The sequence below is a fragment of the Fragaria vesca genome, linkage group LG4 (assembly GCF_000184155.1).
Source record: "Fragaria vesca subsp. vesca linkage group LG4, FraVesHawaii_1.0, whole genome shotgun sequence".
Taxonomy (NCBI): domain Eukaryota; kingdom Viridiplantae; phylum Streptophyta; class Magnoliopsida; order Rosales; family Rosaceae; genus Fragaria; species Fragaria vesca.
This window is the reverse complement of record NC_020494.1, coordinates 2,273,333-2,291,981: the sequence shown is the minus strand read 5'-3', so window position 1 is coordinate 2,291,981 and position 18,649 is coordinate 2,273,333. Positions and strand designations below refer to the sequence as shown.

The 18,649-nt window shown below is 38.4% G+C and overlaps 2 protein-coding genes and 1 pseudogene across 3 annotated transcripts in view; 2 read left to right on the top strand and 1 right to left on the bottom strand.

The window, feature by feature from the left end:
• Window positions 1–2,125: 2,125 nt before the first annotated feature.
• Window positions 2,126–9,907, top strand: LOC101296276 (diacylglycerol kinase iota-like). The gene is made up of 12 exons (XM_004296377.1): window positions 2,126–2,535; window positions 3,521–3,643; window positions 3,758–3,895; window positions 3,987–4,072; window positions 4,847–4,934; window positions 5,885–5,960; window positions 6,075–6,157; window positions 6,507–6,577; window positions 7,579–7,656; window positions 8,007–8,094; window positions 8,437–8,553; window positions 9,244–9,907. Exons 1-12 carry the CDS (start codon window positions 2,176–2,178, stop codon window positions 9,400–9,402), a joined length of 1,467 nt encoding a protein of 488 aa, XP_004296425.1. The 5' UTR covers window positions 2,126–2,175; the 3' UTR covers window positions 9,403–9,907.
• A 1,295-nt stretch (window positions 9,908–11,202) lies between these two features.
• The window catches only part of LOC101312342, an 11,090-nt pseudogene continuing 3,643 nt past the window's right edge, over window positions 11,203–18,649 (bottom strand). The window contains exons 2-6 of the transcript XR_184564.1: window positions 13,777–14,920; window positions 13,538–13,658; window positions 12,437–12,651; window positions 11,889–12,313; window positions 11,203–11,763 (exon numbers count right to left, since the gene is read on the bottom strand). The product of XR_184564.1 is annotated as a glutamate receptor 2.7-like (transcript). The remainder of the gene's footprint in view (window positions 11,764–11,888; window positions 12,314–12,436; window positions 12,652–13,537; window positions 13,659–13,776; window positions 14,921–18,649) is intronic.
• Window positions 13,107–18,649, top strand: part of LOC101298305 — a 14,507-nt gene continuing 8,964 nt past the window's right edge. The window contains exon 1 of the mRNA XM_004296383.1: window positions 13,107–13,273. The gene's annotated coding sequence lies outside the window, so the exon portion shown is untranslated. The remainder of the gene's footprint in view (window positions 13,274–18,649) is intronic.

The following is an 18,649-nucleotide window of genomic DNA, read 5'->3' as shown; positions in this document are numbered from 1 at the left end:
TGAGGAAGAAGAAATTTAGTAGTTCATAAACAAGACTAACACAATAATCACATATACCCAATAACACATAGCATCAAAAGCATAAAATGTCAATGAATCCGCCGCGGTCGGATCATCACTCTATAGACACTACGTGCTACTTATGCAAATATGATAGTGACAAGGAAGCAGGAAAAGGAAACCTATAGCTCTGATACCAACTGACACGACCCACCCCGAATTTCACCCTGAAACCCGGAGTAAGTCGTGCGGGGACCACCTCCAAAGAAAATTTACTGAAAAGATTGAGAAAATCTCCCTTGCAGATAGACAACCCTAACTCGAAAATTTCAAATTACACTCTTAATACCACACGTCCAAACATCACATAATTATACTCCTCTTAATATTCCACACTTAAAACCCTAAAAATCTCTTAACCGGCGGCGCCGCCGCCGGCGGCCAATTCCGGCGACCTCCAAAACCTATGAAATTTTGACAGAATAATCTCCTCATCAAGCTCTACAACTTTCTTAACCAGCACATCACCCAATTTCAAGCCTAACTAGGCTAATCGAACGAAAACATCCTAAAAGCCCTAGAAAATTCAACTCCACATTTCTCCTTACCTAGCTCAAGAGGGAGGAAGCTGATTGGAGAGGTTGCTGCACGGGAGGAGGGCTACAAAATGAGCCAAGGATCGCCGGTTTTGGTGGCCGGAGGAGGGAGTTCCGACGGCCGGAAGTTCAGGGCAGCCTAGCCTTTCGGGCGGCACCGCTCTCTCACGGCGGCGCTAGGGGGGCTGTCACCGGTCCTGGAAGATAGCTGGGTCGGAGGGCAACCGAACGGGACCGGAGCAGCGGCAGGTGGTGGCCAGACGGCGGCGTACGGACGGCGAGAAGTTTCCGGCGGGGTAGAGGCTCGGGAGGAAACCGGGAAGAAGAGAGGAAGAAAAAAGAAAAAGTGAGGGCTGGGTTTGGGCCTGACAACCCGGTCCATCACCTATATAACAACCCAATTCCAAAAATAAAACACCCCGAAAAATAATACCCGAATAAAAATTACCTTTTACTAGCTAAAATTTACCATTTTTACCGTCGTCGAAATTTTCTCTTACGAATAATCCTCCGCACATAATCGTCCCCGAAACCCCTCTAGGGACCAATTAAACTATTAACTCAATGACTGAGATAATTTAATCAAGTGCTTGATTATACGAATGCTTATCTAAAAATCTAATAAATGCATCTGAAAATTATATGATTGATGTTGAAGATGAGTCAAATGATGATGATGATGATAACTTTCCTAGGGACCAATTAAACTATTAACTCAATGACGGAGATGGTAAAATTCTTATTATAATCAGGCTAGTAAATAAGGTAAAAATATAAGGGTCGGGATGTGACAGTCCACTTTATGAGATATGGAAACATTTATGGAATACATTTTTTGAGTAATTAGTACACATCATATATTCCACTTTAACAAAAATGTTTGATGTTTTCGAGTAATTAGACTCACTGAAGTACCACTTGGGTCTGATGTTTCTAGTCACACATGAATTTACTCTATGTTCTATCTTTAAGACATATACCATTTCAGGGTTTTAACCCTATAGAGTAATATTAAACAAGTTACGTTTTGGAGATAATTATAGACCAAAAAGAACACAAATCCAACTCCCATCTAATTTTAATAGCCTGACAGTGATAAAGCTCTTTCACAACCTCAATTCGAAACAAAATAACTTATCCGTAAAGCTAAATAAGAAACATACTTCCAGGTTGTAATTTGTATTTTCATTTTGACACGGCCGTCCTTTAAAAATTAACCGCAAACCAGGTAGAAAAAATAACAGAAAAATTTGAAAAGGAGATCCAATCGCTCCAATTCATTTTACTCTGTGTTAATTGCGTGTAAATGCAATTTATTAAGAATACAAATGAAGATACGAATGTAAAATAGGAGGACGGCTTAACATAGAATCCAAACATTATTTAATTCATAAAGTAATGTTGCTTCATTCCCATTGGCTATTCAAATGTCAATTATTGCTTCATTCCCTTTCTTAATTTTGAGATTTATTTATTTATTTGTTTTCTCCGAACGCGGTTTTTGAAAGCGAGAGAGAAGCGTTTTGGAGAGATAGAGTTTTAGAGAGAGAGAGAGAGAGAGAGAGAGATAGAGAAGGAAATGGAATCTCCGTCGTCATCGGCGACGCGCGTGACGGCGCGATCGTCGATGATGGACTCGTTCAGGGGGTGCAGCTTATCGGGGATTCGGATAGACAAGGAGGACTTGAAGAAGAAGCTGCTCATGCCCACCTACATCCGCTTCGCCATGCGTGATTCCATTCGCTTGAAGGACCCCACCGCCGGAGACAGCCGTCTGCCCGGAAGCCATGACCTCGTCGCTGTCCCTTCCGAAGAAAATGGCGGCGAGGATGCGGTTGCGCCGGAGATGCCTATGGTTGTGTTTATTAACCCCAAAAGCGGTGGCAGACATGGACCTATGCTTAAGGAGCGCCTCCAGCTTCTCATGGGCGAGGAACAGGTTCCTCATTCTGTTTTTAATTATTATTTCAATAATTAAAATCACTCCATTTTCCTATCTCCACTTTATTTGAAAGCAAATTTTTGTTTTTCAGCCTGTGCATGAATTTTGCGTGTTTCTTATTTTTTTTGGGGCCATTTACGTGTTGTTCTAGGGGTTTTTGATTACGTGGAAGAATTTTGGTTTCTTCTTCATCATTTTTATTTTCAAATATAGAGTTTTTATTTTCTTCTTCATCATTTTTTCCTGGTGTTTTGATGGATGAGGGTTTATATCTAGGGAGTTTATGGAAGCTAGAGAACAAAGAAGTGGTGCGGAACTGTAGTGTTGTTTAACACTTTAGCTTAGTTTAATTTTCATTTTAGAATGAACACTTTAGATTATTCAGGTTCAACAAACTTAAAGTCAGAACTGAAATTGTTAGGGAATGATGGACAGGCTAGGCTAAGGGGGGGGGGGGGTGGGGTGCGGTGCTGTTATATGGTGTCTTAAATCGAGTAAAATCTGGGCAGAAATTGATTAGTTTCGGTATGTGAACTTATGAGTTTGAGGTTATGAAGTATATGAGGAAGAGCCAGAGTGTGCTGTTGTACATGTGCTTGCAACTTAAGAGGTGCTAAATCCGTGGGTGTTGAAATGCCGCATTCCATAATCTAAGTCTGCCGAGTAGACTTTACCTAAAATTTGAATTGGTTACTGTGAACTGGGTCAGTAAATAGTGATGCTTGCCATGAAGCTTTTGTGTGAGGCATCGGCATAAACATGTATGCAAGACTAAAATTATTTTAGTCCAGTGTCTCTTTAGCTTTAGCTTCACCTTGTGCATTTTGTAGCAAGCTGACCGTTTGTATTTGTGTGTGGATGTGAGTGGGACTATCCTTGTCTGATTTTGTCCCTTTGCTTTCTGTTTTCGTGGTCCTTTTAATATATATTTTTTAATTTGTAGACTGTGGTTTGGTTGAATTGGAAATATTTTATCGTGCAGGTTTTCGACCTCTTAGATGTGAAGCCTCATGAATTTGTTCAGTATGGATTGGGTTGCCTTGAGCACTTAGCAGAACTTGGTGACAAGTGTGCAAAAGAGTGTCGGCAAAAAATCAGGGTTATGGTATGACATTGGACATATTTTGCCTAAAGATTGAAAGCTGTTGTGAATTTGGCATATGAAGATATCCTACAATATAGTAATCTGACACAGTAAGATACTTAAATCATTGGGCAGGTTGCAGGGGGTGATGGGACAGTCGGTTGGGTGCTAGGTTGTCTATCTGAGCTTCAAAAGCAGGGCAGGGAACCAGTTCCTCCAGTAGGAGTTATTCCACTTGGAACGGGAAATGATCTGTCTCGGAGTTTTGGTTGGGTAAGCTTTCTTCTGCAATGAGTTTGGATTGTTTAGAGATTTTTCTTGTATGACTGAACATTGTTTGTAATTATGTATATGTTCTTACCAGGGTGGCTCATTCCCTTTTGCCTGGAAATCAGCCATAAAAAAAACTCTTTACAGAGCTACTACCGGTCCTATTTGCCGTTTGGATAGGTAAGTTCTAGTAATAGCTGACAATCTGTATATTCTGAATTAGATGTACCAGTACAATCTGTTTATCATGCTCAGTGAATGATTGTACTGAGTTAGATCAGTGAATTTATGTTTGTATATATATTCGTACATACCAATCTTCTGTTTGATTCAGGACCTTAATTTATCACCTGAAATGTAAATATATGAAACTCTTTACTGTGTGTTTTGCAATGGTTTGGTACACTCAACATCCATCTTATTTATGTGTCCATTGTTATCTTTTCCAAGAAGTTGGACTAATTGACTGCAGTTGAGATGCAGGCTACTTTTTTCTTCTGTGGATGATGTTGTGGGTTGACTTGAGCCTGATTATTTTCACAGATGTCTTTTGACTAACCTCAAGATACTCTCAAATGTTACCAAAACCTATGGAGGGGAGATTAGTTGAAATAGATATCATGTTTCTTTGACATAGTTATTCCGCATATATGTTATTAGATGCTTAATGCCTGTCTTGAAACACAAGAGATGAAAAGATGGAAAAGTATATGAAATTGATTGCAAGTCCCTTTTCTTTTGGAATTATTATTTCCTGTAATAGTAGTAATAATCACTAGCTTATAACCTATATACCCAATAAGCCGCTAGGTTAAGTTTTATTTGTATAATCTGGGATGAAGTCCAGTTCCAATAGCCAGCTCCCTTTGTACTTAGTAGTAACAAAAATACAGCTTAAATATGGGGTTTTTTGTCAAGCTAACAGTATTAATATTTGTTTTTGTCATGGTGCAGTTGGAATATTCTAATACAAATGCCAGATGGTACAGTTTTGGAACCACCTCATTCTTTGAAGCTTGCTGAAGAGTGCACTCTTGATGAGGTTGTAAATCTGGCTACTTATATTTTTTTGCATTGTTTGGCATTATTATTGGGTTTACCTTCCCAATCTTAATTTTTGACAATACTTCCTTCATGTGTCAATTTCTGTGCAAATGCTTGTCATGATTTCAAATTAGTCTTCTTGGTGTAAAATCATTTTTTTTAATTGCTCAAATCTCTATCTGATTAGGTCATCTTCTGAAAACAAGACTACAAATAGGACTATCTCATGAAAGAAATATATAGGACCACCTCTTCTATGAATTATGTGTTTCTTAAAGGTATTTTCTGGTATTTTACATTGCCCTTCTTACTTGATAGAGGGCCATACAATGTTCTGCAAGTACAGTATCCCTTTTGCACTCCCTAGCATTATCCCAGTCATCTTAAATATTGTTCACCAATAATGGAATCACCTAAGCCACCTTTCTTTCTTCTGATGTAGCATAGAAAGACCGACCCATGAATCCTTTCCAGGATTTGGTTAAAATGCTCCAAAAAAATTGCAGACGTTGAATACTGGAGCGCTTTATCATCATCTTGCTTTGATAAACTTTTTCCGAAGTATTATACCCATATAGGGGCATTATACACGTTATCTTTTTTTTTCTTTTCGAACTAATGTGAAATGCTTTCTTCCTCCTAATTTCTGTATTTATCAGAAGTTATCTAACATTCTTGGATACTCATAGTATGTCCTTTGAGAATGAAGTATCATGGTTAGTGAATAAGATCTCAAGAAGTTATGAAATAAGGAGGTAGTTTGGGAAAATGGATGCATTAAATTTAGAAAATAATGCTTGATTACATTGTTGTTAAGGAGTCTCATATTATTGTTTGCTATAAAAAAAACAGTTTTTGTGCTTGGGAATTTTTTATGTATATGTTGTTAAGGATACAATAGTTCTATCACTTCTATGTTTTATGTTTGACACGTTTGGGTGACTGCAGGGTTTGGAAATTCAAGGGCAGTTGCCTGAGAAACGGACTTGTTATGAAGGAGTGTTTTATAATTACTTTAGCATAGGTATGTATAATGGCTATATATTCTTCACTGTCTTTGTACTGGATACAGCCTTATTCTTGCTTATGAGGTGCTCTACTTTATGTGATGCTTAATAGATTATATTTGCTTATTCAGGGATGGACGCGCAAGTAGCTTATGGATTTCACCATCTAAGAAACGAAAAACCCTATCTTGCGCAAGGTCCAATTTCAAATAAGGTCTGATTGAAGTTTAATCTCTCTTCATATATGATTTGAGTTTATTTTTTGTTTGCTTGTAAAATAGGGTCCAATTCCAAAAGAGGTGTGATTGAATACCTCTATCATTATATCTGATTTAATTTCCTTTATGGCATGCTTTTCAGAAATGACATCATTTGCAAGAGCTTGTTGAATCTTTGAGTAGAATAGTGTCCATTTTAGCACATAGTTTCCTTCTTGATCACTGGAATTCCAGAAATAACATATATTCTATTGATCTATTTATTTATTTATTAACTTGATCACCAAGTATGCTAGTCTCATACAATTATGTTTTAGCATTGACTTGATTAGTCTGTTACTGCAGTTGGTTTACTCCGGTTACAGTTGCACACAAGGTTGGTTCTTCACACCTTGCACAAGTGATCCAAGTTTAAGGTTTGATGTCTCCAAACTGAAGCAGTATTTATTTACTTTGATGTTGCTTTCTCCTTGTCATTCAGTTTTGTACCGTCCAGTATATTATGTTGATTTAGTAGGATGTTTTGAGCTGTCTTCCTGGTTATCTTGTGCCTTTTATGATCTATTGAATGATACAATAGAACTCTCTTGGTCTAACAGAGTATGAAATACCACATACATCGCTTTCAGATTAAAAAAAATGAAATAATCCTTTTTAAAATGAGGTCATTTTTTTTAGGTCTCAAAAATGAGATCATTTTAGAAGTTAGAGATGACTTGTTCTTAGCCACTTTACCTGCACACAAGTGATCCAAGTTTAAGGTGTGATATCTTCAAACTGTATTATTTTATTAACTTTGACATTGCTCTCCTTGCATGTTATTCTATTTTGTACTGTCCAATAGAACTGCTGTGGTCAAAATTCATGTATAGAGGACAACCTATATCCTTTTCTCATTACGTTTAATGAGCAGTTAGACAAAACTTCTAGTGCATATGACATCTCCTTGGTTGAGAAGAATTCATCCTTTAGGTTCAACGGTATCAAGGCTAAGTGGCTTGGTTTTATATTGAGGAGACTGAAACCTGATTTTATTTTTTTTTCTTGTGTGAACCTGTTACCCACCAGGCCACTACAAACACACCAACAAGAAACTACTAAAGAGTTGTGTATAGGAAATCTTGTGCTTCTGTGATATATTTTTGTCTACCTTTTTATATTTTATTGGGTGTGTGTATCTTGGTGTCAAATAGAGTCCTATGAGCGGTGCTTTATTTGCTTTTAGTTATCAGATAAACTTGCAAATTATTTAGCATAATTTGTTTCAAAGTCTCTCTCTCTCTCTCTCTCTCTATCTCTCTGTCTACCTTTTTATATTTTATTGGGTGAGTGTATCAAATTATTTAGCATAATTTGTTTCAAACCCTGTGTGTATGCTCCTTTTCTGATTTGTATGCAATTATTTATCTGGTTGTAGGGGACTAAGGAATATCCTAAGGATACATGTTAAAAAGGTTAATTGTTCAGAATGGGAGCAGATTCCAGTCCCTTCAAGGTGCAGTTCTTTTTTCCCTTGGGTATTGTTCACATATATGTGATTAGCATGATATAAACCTTTGTAATTATTTGTATTATTATTAATACCTATTTGTTTTTTTTTCTCACTTATCTTTTTCTTTTAATATGGCCATATAAGACACTCAGGAAAGGAAGTTTCCTTTTCTGGTCATTCATCTGTGATTGCATATTTCAAATCTGTACCTTTCTTTGCTTATTGTGTCTCCTGAAAATAAATTGACACAAATTAAGAGTCTGTCAGATATGAACTTGTAAAGTGCAGATGTTTCCATTTCTCTTATTTGTTTTGTTTGCAACATCTTATGATGTTATGTTGTTTTTTCTCAGTGTAAGGGCAATCGTTGCTCTGAATCTTCATAACTATGGGAGCGGAAGAAATCCATGGGGAAATCTGAAGCCTGATTACTTGGAAAAGGTACCATAATTTTTTAGTGAAGTGATGTGGTGCTGCATGTAAGTACATTGGAGGATGAGTTTTGTTTTGTGTTTAACAGTGTTGGCACACATTCTCTGTTGTTCACAATCAGTTCCAACTTTACTTTCTGTTGTTAGCTTTTCTTATGCTTGGAATTTTAGTTGATGTTTACATACTTTGTCATGTTTGGTTTAGATATCATAACTTTTGATCATGATACAATTAAGTTTCATGAAAATGCAATCAGGCCAATCACAACTTTCAATTGGTTTGTTATGAGTTATGCTTATAAGCAATGCTGAATCCAAACTAATAGTCGTTGGCTTTAATTTTGCTGTTCAGAGAGGCTTCGTGGAGGCCCATGCTGATGATGGTCTTCTAGAAATCTTTGGCCTGAAACAAGGGTGGCATGCATCTTTTGTTATGGTTGAACTCATCTCAGCCAAACATATTGCCCAGGTACAGCAACAACGTATCTTACAAGCTATGTTAAGTCACATTATATCAAATATGCAAAAGGCCTTTTAAATATGGGTAACAGCAGGATGATATTATTAAGAGTTTCATGCTTCTTGATGCATTTTTGAACTCTTAAATGATGTGTGTGTGTGTGCGCGCGTGCGTGTTTTGATTCAGTTAATGCTTTAATCTTTTAATGTCTACCTCTGTCGTAGTTGCCCATTGCATACCTGAATTATTATACTAGTTAAGCTTTCTTTTAGAACATTAAATTTTCTTGTAGCAATATTACATTAAAGTAGAACGTACTCATGGGCTGTCACAGAATATTTTTGATCTGGTCTCACAAACTTGATTTTAAAAACAGAACTCCAATTAAACTGTTGTCTATCTACTCTTATTGGAGTTATTGGTGGAGATGGACAGTTATTTTGAACAAAAAATAACAAACAGAATGAATATTTACATGTATATTAATATTTGAGGTGAATGAGGTCTGAAGTTTGAGTTCTGCTTCCCAATACTGTGTGATCAAGGTATTGGATAATTCTTTAGATGTATGGCGTCAATTTTTCAGTCTGGAACTTGCACTTTAGTGCTTAAGGTTTTCTATTCATTTGTTCAAAGTTGTGGTTTGATATGCATCCATTGGTACTCATGGATTTATACAAACTGACCGGTGTCATTTAGGCTGCTGCAATTCGGTTGGAAGTTAGAGGTGGGGAATGGAAAAATGCATACATGCAGATGGATGGGGAACCATGGAAGCAGCCAATGGACGAGGAGTTTTCAACACTTGTGGAAATTAAGAGGGTTCCTTATCAATCACCGATGATTAGTGGAGACTAATTCTTACTTGGGTGCTATTTGTATTTTATTGCTGGTGTTTCGTACGGCTGTGAAGTAATCACCCAAGTGCTCGTAAATTGTATCCATATGCCTGTATTTATCGGTATCAAATCGATTGGTTAGTTAAAATCCCCATTGCACTTTGTAGACGTTTATTTAGTTAAGTATTGTTTTCCAGATGTATTAGTTTGCCTCGAATAAGTTTTTTTTATGTAACATCTAGCTAAATTGATACATTGCCAGAAAACTGGTAGTGATGCATTGTATAGTGTCAAATGGGATCAAGTGTGGTGTTGCCTTTTTTTTTTTTTCCCTACCATCGGGTGTATATTCTCAAGCTGTTGTGTCTGAGTGCGCACATTAGTGTAGCTGTTTTGTGCAGTCACTCAAATTGGTGCGGCAGGCATTACCGGCCAAGGAAATTTGGTCCCTGAACCATTGCTACGTTAACGATGGTTGCACATCCAGCAATCCAGTTCCCTTGTCCTGCGTGACTTATCTTTAAATTACACTCAAGACTCGGAGAATACCGAGGGGCTTGGCTCATAATACTTCTAGCACTCTACAATCTTAAAAACTTTCTTTCCGTTGTTACTGTTTGCACATATTTAGGCTGCAAACAACACAATTCATGAGATGGATGCAGAAGCACTTTCCCATGCCCAATAAGTGCAAAGATTTCGTAATGTCGATTTGCGAACCACCTCTTCATTGCTCAGATTTGCATTCCGAATTCTGCCATCAGCTGGAGGCATTGATGTTGCCGTGCTAAAATAGACATGCACATTTTGGCATTCTAAACAAACACGAACTATAGCCTCCAATCTATGATGATTTTTCTGTAAATGCTTCTCTAAATTTCACTGCCAATATCTAAATTTCAAAATAGATACACCTAACTAACATGCATTTTCACAGTATACGTTCTTGTTAGCAGAAGCTACAATTTTTTCCGAGCCAATGATGCGAGTGGATTTAAACTCGTGACCTTCATGATGTCAGTTTATTTCAAATTACCAACGGGCCACAGCTGACCAGCAGTCAGCAGATTAGAGAACTATTGTAAAAAGAGGATGAATCTTTATTGCTACTTTGATCTCAATTCAATTCCAAAGGGTTTGCATTCTTTGATACAGTAGTCTTGTATTTTGGAGCGCTTGATTTGTGTTGTTCTATTTCTGGTTACTTTTGCTATGTGTTTCAAGGGTTTTCAATAAATCAGGAAAGAACTGATGTGGTCTTGAAGGAGTTTATAGGCCAAAATAATAAAACACATAACCCCAATTCCCTCCCTCCCTCTCCCCCCCCAATAAAACATTCAGCTTTCATTGTTTCCTTGATTGATTTTAGTTGTTAATTGGATGTCATTAATCTGTTTCTCTTCGAAATATTGGATCATCTAACTTGTACACACCTGTTGTTGAAAATGATGATGGATTTTCCTTGTTGATCAGTCTAATTTTCGATAGTGACAGTCTTTAACATTAATTGACAGAGAAAGCTGAGAGGGTAAAGGAAAATGTAGTCTAAATATGTATACCTGCAGCTATTACCTATACAAAGGTGCATTTACAATAAGCCTTCACATCTCCTCTAACAAATGTTTGCTAATTAACCATATTCCGTGCTGAGTCATTCAAACAACAATACAGAAAGAAAATTAAGAAAAGAGGATTACTTATCAACTTCCAACAAGTAGAAACAATTAATTCTGACTAACATGTTCCAAAAACTAGGACAGAATAGACGAGGAATTTGAGAAAATTCCATTAAATTTACAACAGAAATGAATGATATAGCTTATGATGAGTCAAGTACAGGCATAGATGAATCCCTACACCCTGACCCTGAAGAAAGATTTTCATTTTCATTAATGTCAAGATCGTTCTCCACTGTTTCGTGAGTTCTTGATGAATTGTTCTGCATATCATTAGCATCCGGTGCAGCTGCTAGACCTTCATCAGGAATATCTGTAGCATGTACTCTTGAGTCTCTTCGCTTAAACTGATGTGAAGTGAGATCTTTCTTGTCAAAATGCTTTGCCATTTCAACCAATTTGGCCCAAAATGTGCTCTCAGAAGAACAAATTGTGCGAAACGCTGGCCAGTGAGAGCAAAGGAAGTGATACATGTGCATCAAAAGAGCAACCATTGAGGCCACACCTGCGATGATGAAGAGGCCCCCGAAGCTGGAGATGCCAAGACTTAGACCCTCTGAAGCAATTTTGGCACGTTGATCCTCACAGGCAGGTTGGTAATCAAAAGACTTGGACTGAATTTCATCCATTAGAGTTTTATCTTGAGTCACATTCAAGATTGCCCTTGACATGTAGGATACCAGAGAGGACCCTAATGGGAAGGCCTGCAGTTTATAAGAAGACATACAATAAACTAAAAGGGTAAGAGGAAACATGTAACATTGCTGTTCGGTTTATTGATTCAACCGGGAAAAATAAATCCAAGCAAGTTAATTAGGATAGAACTCACAAAGCCAAACCGATAGCCAAATCCATCGGTTTTGTAGGTTGGTCCAACCATGGTGTACTTGGAACAACTCGTCTTATTAAGGAACAACTTGAGGTAAGGAACTTCATCTAAAATGGCAGCAACTCGACCAGTCTTATTTCCTTTAGACAGTGCGTCGTGATACTCCTGAATGGTTTCCAAAGGCACCAACTTGGTCTCATCAAATTTTAGATGTTCTATGAGAAACCCTTTAATAAAGGAACTATTTTGATATCCTACTTTGTAACCGTTTCTTTGTATCTCTTTTATATCTGTGAATGCTGGCTGCAACTTCTGTACTGTTAACATGGAGGCTAAGATTGCAGTGTAACTTTGTGTTAGGATCAGTACCACAAAAACCCATATAATCAGCACAAACCTTGACCAGTTGTTCACCACTTTCTCTCCTATGACATCGAAAATAGCATTGATCTTAATTAGTATGCATTGTTAAATAATTATGTTCAGTCACATATTCTAAGTTGCTGTTGTTAAGAAACGGATGCTTGCCAAAAGACAAGAGAACTTACTGTGTGCAAAGACAAGGGTTGAAAAGGAGAACCAGAATATCATGCCAAGTTGTTGCTGACTTGTTGTGGAGGACCTCTGAACTCGGTGTTTTCCCGGTGCTCAAGAGCCGGCCATATCACGACTCCTGTAACTATGAAGGCTATACCGGTAGTCAACCAAAGATCCCAGCGAAGTGGCTTCAAGAAAATCCAAATATTATTCCTCTCAATATCTTCTGTCAAAACCAGTGTTTTAAAAAACGCGCCTCGGGCGCGCCTTAAGGCTTAAAAGGCGCGAGGCGCAAGGAAAATTCCTTATGTTTTGTTGGTTAGGTGCAGAGGCGCAAAAGGCGCACAAAGCGCACCCCAAGGCGCATAAGGTGTGCGCCTAGTCTGATAAGAAAACGGGTCGTTTTAGTTTGACTGAAATAATAAGGCACACTTCTTCGTGCGCCTCCCTCAGTCCCTCCTTCAGTCCTTCCCTCTCCCGATCTCCCTCTCCCTCTCCTTCTCCACCAATTCGCGACCACCACTAGTTCCCGATCTCCCTCTCCCTCTCCCTCTCTCGACTCCCTCTCCCTCTCCTTCTCCACTAGTTTGTGACCAGTCGACCACCACCAAATCCCGACCTCCCTCTCCCGTTCCCGACCACCACCAATTCCCGACCTCCCTCTCCCGTTCCTGACCACCACCAGTTCCCGACCTCCCTCTCCCTCTCCTGACCACCACCAATTCGCTGTCTTCTGCAAGCCGAGGCCTGGCAATCGCCTCAAACCACCACCTCGCCTCACCCTCCAAGCCGAGGCCGCACCCTCAAACCACCACCTCTCTCGATCACTAACTCATCATTGATTTGAGGTACGTACATCATTCCGAATTTCCGATTCAATTATGTTTTCTTAATGAGAAAGATGAATGTTTGAGCTATGTGTGTGGTTCATTCTGAATTTGTGATAGAGTGATCAATCATCTGGTGAGTATTTCATTGTGAATTTGTGAATTTGTTTCTGTGATAATGTGTGGTTCATTGTGAATATGTTATATATAGCAGGAAATTTTTTTTTTTCAAAAGGCTTACGCCTTGGTGAGACTCTCGCTCCATAACCTCGGCTACGCCTTAGCCTTTTAAAACATTGGTCAAAACTAACATGGAAACTCCTGATTCGGAATAGGGCAACGTAAAATCTACATATAGTGAGCGATTAGCTACAATTGTTGTGTCTCCCACCACAGCATCGTATTTCTGCATTCATCAACTCATGAAAACAATAATAAGAGACTTTAATCGAAAATGAAGGAGTATGCATGAGTGGTCGACATGCATGCATGTACATATTCGATACTTTGTAATTAAAACATGCCTGAAGATGAATTTGATAAAGAAGATCATCACAAGTGCCATTGTCGAAGGTAGAAAACTCATATCGAATGGGAAATGGCAGTTGTTTTACTACAGCAATGAAGATATCATAAGAGAATCCTGATATTTTGTTGTTCTTTTCGTCGACTTTTAAGAATTCATTAAAACCATGTTTCACGGGTACTCCAATTCTCAATTTCTTTGTTGGAAGTGTGTTTGTAGTGTCCCCGGGCCAGATTGGTCTCTTGAGTGTCTTCCTTCCCTCCAACTGTGCTGCTCCATTCAGCTTTCGGGTAAGTCCTTTCTTTTGGTTCCAATATCCAATTATTCTTTCTTTTTCACCAATCACATTAAATACCTCAAAGGTTGAAGCTTCCAACTCTCCCTTAACCAACCCAAAATTCCCACTGAGGCTTTCAAATTTTGAATCTAGGATAGCTTCAAGAAGATGTTGACCCATGTCACCAGTTCCCAAACTTGTAAGATCAACTTTGCTTGTGCTAACATTTTGCATCGTAAAACTATAATTTGCTATTCCAACTTTCTCCACTGCCATTGCTAATGCCCAAACTGTATCATATGCCCACAATCCAAAGAGGTTTACACCACTAATATTGCTCGGATTTCTAAACCTGAATCTTGTCATTCTCAACACAAAGTCTTCAACTTCTTTTGACATTGGTATATATGGCCTTACTCCCAGTACACCTTCCATCGACTGTATGCCTTTTGAACCCACAGGATCTAATAAAGTCGACAACCCTTCTGTAACAATCCATCCATACCCTTTGGTCATCATCCCTGCCTGACTTGCTAAGAAGAAGAATCTGGATCCTAGGGAAGCAGTCATATCCACCACAAATATTCTTCCCCGAGTTGATATCAAGTGGTGAAGCTCCTTTAGAATTTCTGTGTCATCAGAATGAAGAGGAATGACACTTCTATTAGGTACTCGAGCGCCAACTTGTTGGAAAGGATCTACCAAATATGGAATTAAGCTGTTTCCGTACTCCGTGTCTTCATAGATAAGAACAACTTCCAACCAACTATAAGCTCCAACAATGGCAGCTATGGCTTTTACTTGAGCATAGTCATTGAAAGCCGTCCGAATGAAAAATGGGTTATGGGATGGAGAAAGGGATGGACTTGTCACACCTCAATTTTCGAATGATAATTTTCAAAAATTTGTGGAATAATTTCCTTTTATGAATTAATTATGCTGGGTATTTTCGAAAGTGAATATTCTTATTTTATTTGTTAACTTCGTTATTTTGGAGAGTTACCGAAAATGAAAATTTTCGGTGGATATGTTTATAGATAATTATGAGGATAGTATGTATATAAATGCTAGCTAGCCATATGTGTTTTTCCGTCATAATGAGGGAAAATTCCATTATGGCGCAACGTGAGAGTTAGACGCAGGTGCTCACATCGTTCTAACGCTCACGTCGTAGCCCTATATAAATAAAAGAACTTATATAGGGAATATGCACGTATATATACACTATCTTTTCCGCATAATGAGGTAAAATTTCATTATGATGCGACGTGAGCGTTAAACCCAAACGTCGTAGCCTTGTATGAATTTCTATTTTTCTTATTTTTTTATAGATTTCATACAAGGAATATGACGAGTGTAAATACATACATATATAAATATTTATAGTCTAGCCTGAGAGGCTCATTATTACAAAGTATGGGAGACTAGCGAGGCTAGTCACGTTATTGTTAATTTTCAAGTTAAAAACTTTTGAGCTTGTCGCATGCAGTATAGCTTTTCTGAAGAGATTAAATTTGGGAACGCATAAAGACTTGTTTCTTTTAAACTTTATTTTTGTCCACTCACTCTAACGTTTTTAAGTTGCTTCTCCCCTGGGCCCTTCGGTTTTAAATGCCCAATTTGCAAGATTGCATAGTGAGGTCGGGCGTACATGGAGTCGAGGCATAGTCCATCATATAGCTTCCGTTATTTGTAATTTCTGTTTCCTTTCTTCCCTATTAGAGTTGCTCTGAACCTATGAATTTTTGGTTATGGAAGTATTTTAGATTAGTGATTAAATTGGGAGGTGTTGTGACTTTGGGGAGCACGAAGGCTCTAGGAGTATAAGGTTGGATTTGGATTTTTAGATGTGTTTGTAGGTGTTGTATAAGGAAGGGTTGTCTATTTCAAAGGAGGTTGTGCCGAATTTTCGGTAAATTTTCTTTGGAGGTGGTCCCTGCAAGGATTTACTTTGGATTTCAAGGCGAAATTCGGGGTGGGTCCTGATATTAGGCCTAAATCGGTGAGTGGACTTTTATTTGGAATAAATTTGTCAAGACCCACCCCAAATTTCACCCTGAAACCCGAGGTAAATCCTGCGGGGTCCACTTTCAAGGAAAATTAACCGAAAATTCGGCATAACCTTCCTTGAAAATGGACAACCCTTACCTGAAAAGTCCAACTTAACGCTTCTATAAACAAACATCCATCCTCAACACCTAGAGCCTTCCTGCTCCCCAAGTTCATCACATCTCCCAATATAACAATTACTCAACTAAACTAATCCCACAACCAACAATAACCAACATTAATTCACTAACTGGTTATCAGAGCATATCTAAAGTTAAACGAAAAACAATGACTAAAGAACAAGCGGAAGCAGCCTCTGACTATGTCTCGACTCCATGTACGCTCGACCTCAAATAACTTAGCCTACAAACTGGGCATTTAAAACCAAAGGGCTCAGGGGAAAATAATTTAAAAACGTTAGAGTGAGTGGACAAAAAAATAATTTAAATAATTTAACAATACGCAATTCAAATATTTTCCCACATTTCAACTTTAAAAGTTTTTAGCTGCACGCAATATTGATAAATCAAATAGCTTAAATCCAGAAACCCATATGAATGGACAAACCAGCCCCGCTGGTTAATCAAATAAAGAAATCTCGTCAGAAGAGATAAACCAGCCCCGCTGGTTAATCAAATACATAACTGAGAAGAATAAAATAAGGGGAAGAGTTATCACCATGTAAAAGGAGCCTCTAAGGCTCGGGTCGATGCCTCCCAGGCTATAATAGCGTCCCACGCTAAGCGCTCAACTCACATATGATGAGGACCGCTAAAAAGTCTATAATAGCGTCCCACGTTAAGCGCTCAACTCACATATGATGAGGACCGCTAATAATGGCTAGCTAACAAATAAATATAAATACCGATCGGTTGCCTCCCAGGCTATAATAGCGTTCCACGCTAAGCGCTCTACTCACCTATGGTGAGGACCGCTAATAATGGTTAGCTAGCAATAATCAATATCAGTGACCCTATATTATGGTGACTAAAAACATACGAAATCACTTAAATCCATTAAACTTCCCCAAGATCATACGAATGGTACGGTTTCCAACCGTACTTGGAAATAATCATAAGAAATTAAAATAAACTCAATGACGTGTCTCACACGTCAAAATATTCTCAAAACTATATTATAATCGAGATTTAATTAACCAGTAAAAATCATAATTAATATCTTAAACCAAAATACTCACTAAAACATTCTCAAGGTCAAGATCGATATTCCACCAATAATTTCGAAAATTAAAAAATAGAAAACTACAGAAAATCCCATTTTCGGAAATCTTTTATAAATCTCAAAGTCCACCAATAAAACCTTTTTAAAGAAATCCGGAATTTATAAAAATATCCACACTCAAATATCAAATTAATAATCCAAGCTCAAATTCATAAATCTTGACCAACAATTAATCCATGCTTCAAACTTAAATAATTTCCTAAATCATCTCATAAGCCAAAATTATAATAGAAGCTCAGAAAATAAAATAATAACTTATAGAATCTCGCATGCATATTTATTTAAAACTAAAATGTCCACTCACTAATTTAGGCATATGCCCGACGATATCCGCATCACCACTCAAGCGAGGTTCCCTTCGCATCCTGGCACAACAACCATGCTTAGAACCAAACTTCAATTCCAGAAAATAAATACGTAAATAAAAACATCTAACTCTCTTCCGTTTAACCCACTACTCTTATTAGGGTTAAACTCACCGGATTCACATCAAACTCCACCACAACCTTAATTCATCAATTCTAACATTCTAGACTAAATACCAAGGAAATTCAACGGCCGGATTTTTCATTCTAACAACTAGCAAAATCCTTAATCTTTGAAAAATCTCAAACCTTATCAAAACTCCTCCAAAAATTCCAAACTATACTTCAATAAACTCCTCTTATTAAAACCATCTCAAAAACAAGAAAAACTACCCTTAAGGGGCGGCTGCCGGCAGCCGGCAGCCGAACTCCGGCGACCGGCAACCGGCAGCCGAACTCCGGCGACCGGCAACCGGCAGTCGAACTCCGGCGATGTCCAATGCCTTCCAAATTTTAACGGAATAATCCTCTCATCATGCACAACAACTTTCATAACTAGCACTTAGTCCAATTCTAAGGCTAACTAGGATAATCGAACCAAAACATCTATGAATCCCTAGAACTTCAATTATACATTACTCATAACAAGATCGAATTAGACCAATTCCTTTTGAGGGATTACTCACCTTGATGAGGGCTACAAGATGAGCCAAAAATCCCGACCTATAGTGGCCGGAGGAGGGAACTCTGGTGAAGGGGCAGCCGGCGTTTCCAGCGGGTTTTCTTCTCTCCGGCGGCGCTACTGGCTCGGACACTAGGCCGGGAAGAGATAGGAGACGGCGGGGGTCCGAACTGGGTTGGAGGGGCGACCGGTTGCTGGCCGGACGGCGGCAGGTGGCGTTGGGAACTTCCGGCGGGTGAGAGGCTCGGGGAGAGCTCAGGAGAGAAAGGGGAGGAAAGAGAGAGAGAGAGAGAGAGAGAGAGAGAGAGAGAGAGAG

Excerpts from the sequence above, each read along its gene's own strand:
- LOC101296276 (XM_004296377.1), top strand. The coding sequence starts at position 2,176 with ATGGAATCTCCGTCGTCATCGGCGACGCGCGTGACGGCGCGATCGTCG. Across the intron at positions 3,896-3,986 it reads TGTCTCGGAGTTTTGGTTGG|GGTGGCTCATTCCCTTTTGC; the intron begins GTAAGCTTTCTT and ends TGTTCTTACCAG. Across the intron at positions 6,158-6,506 it reads AAGGTCCAATTTCAAATAAG|TTGGTTTACTCCGGTTACAG; the intron begins GTCTGATTGAAG and ends CTGTTACTGCAG.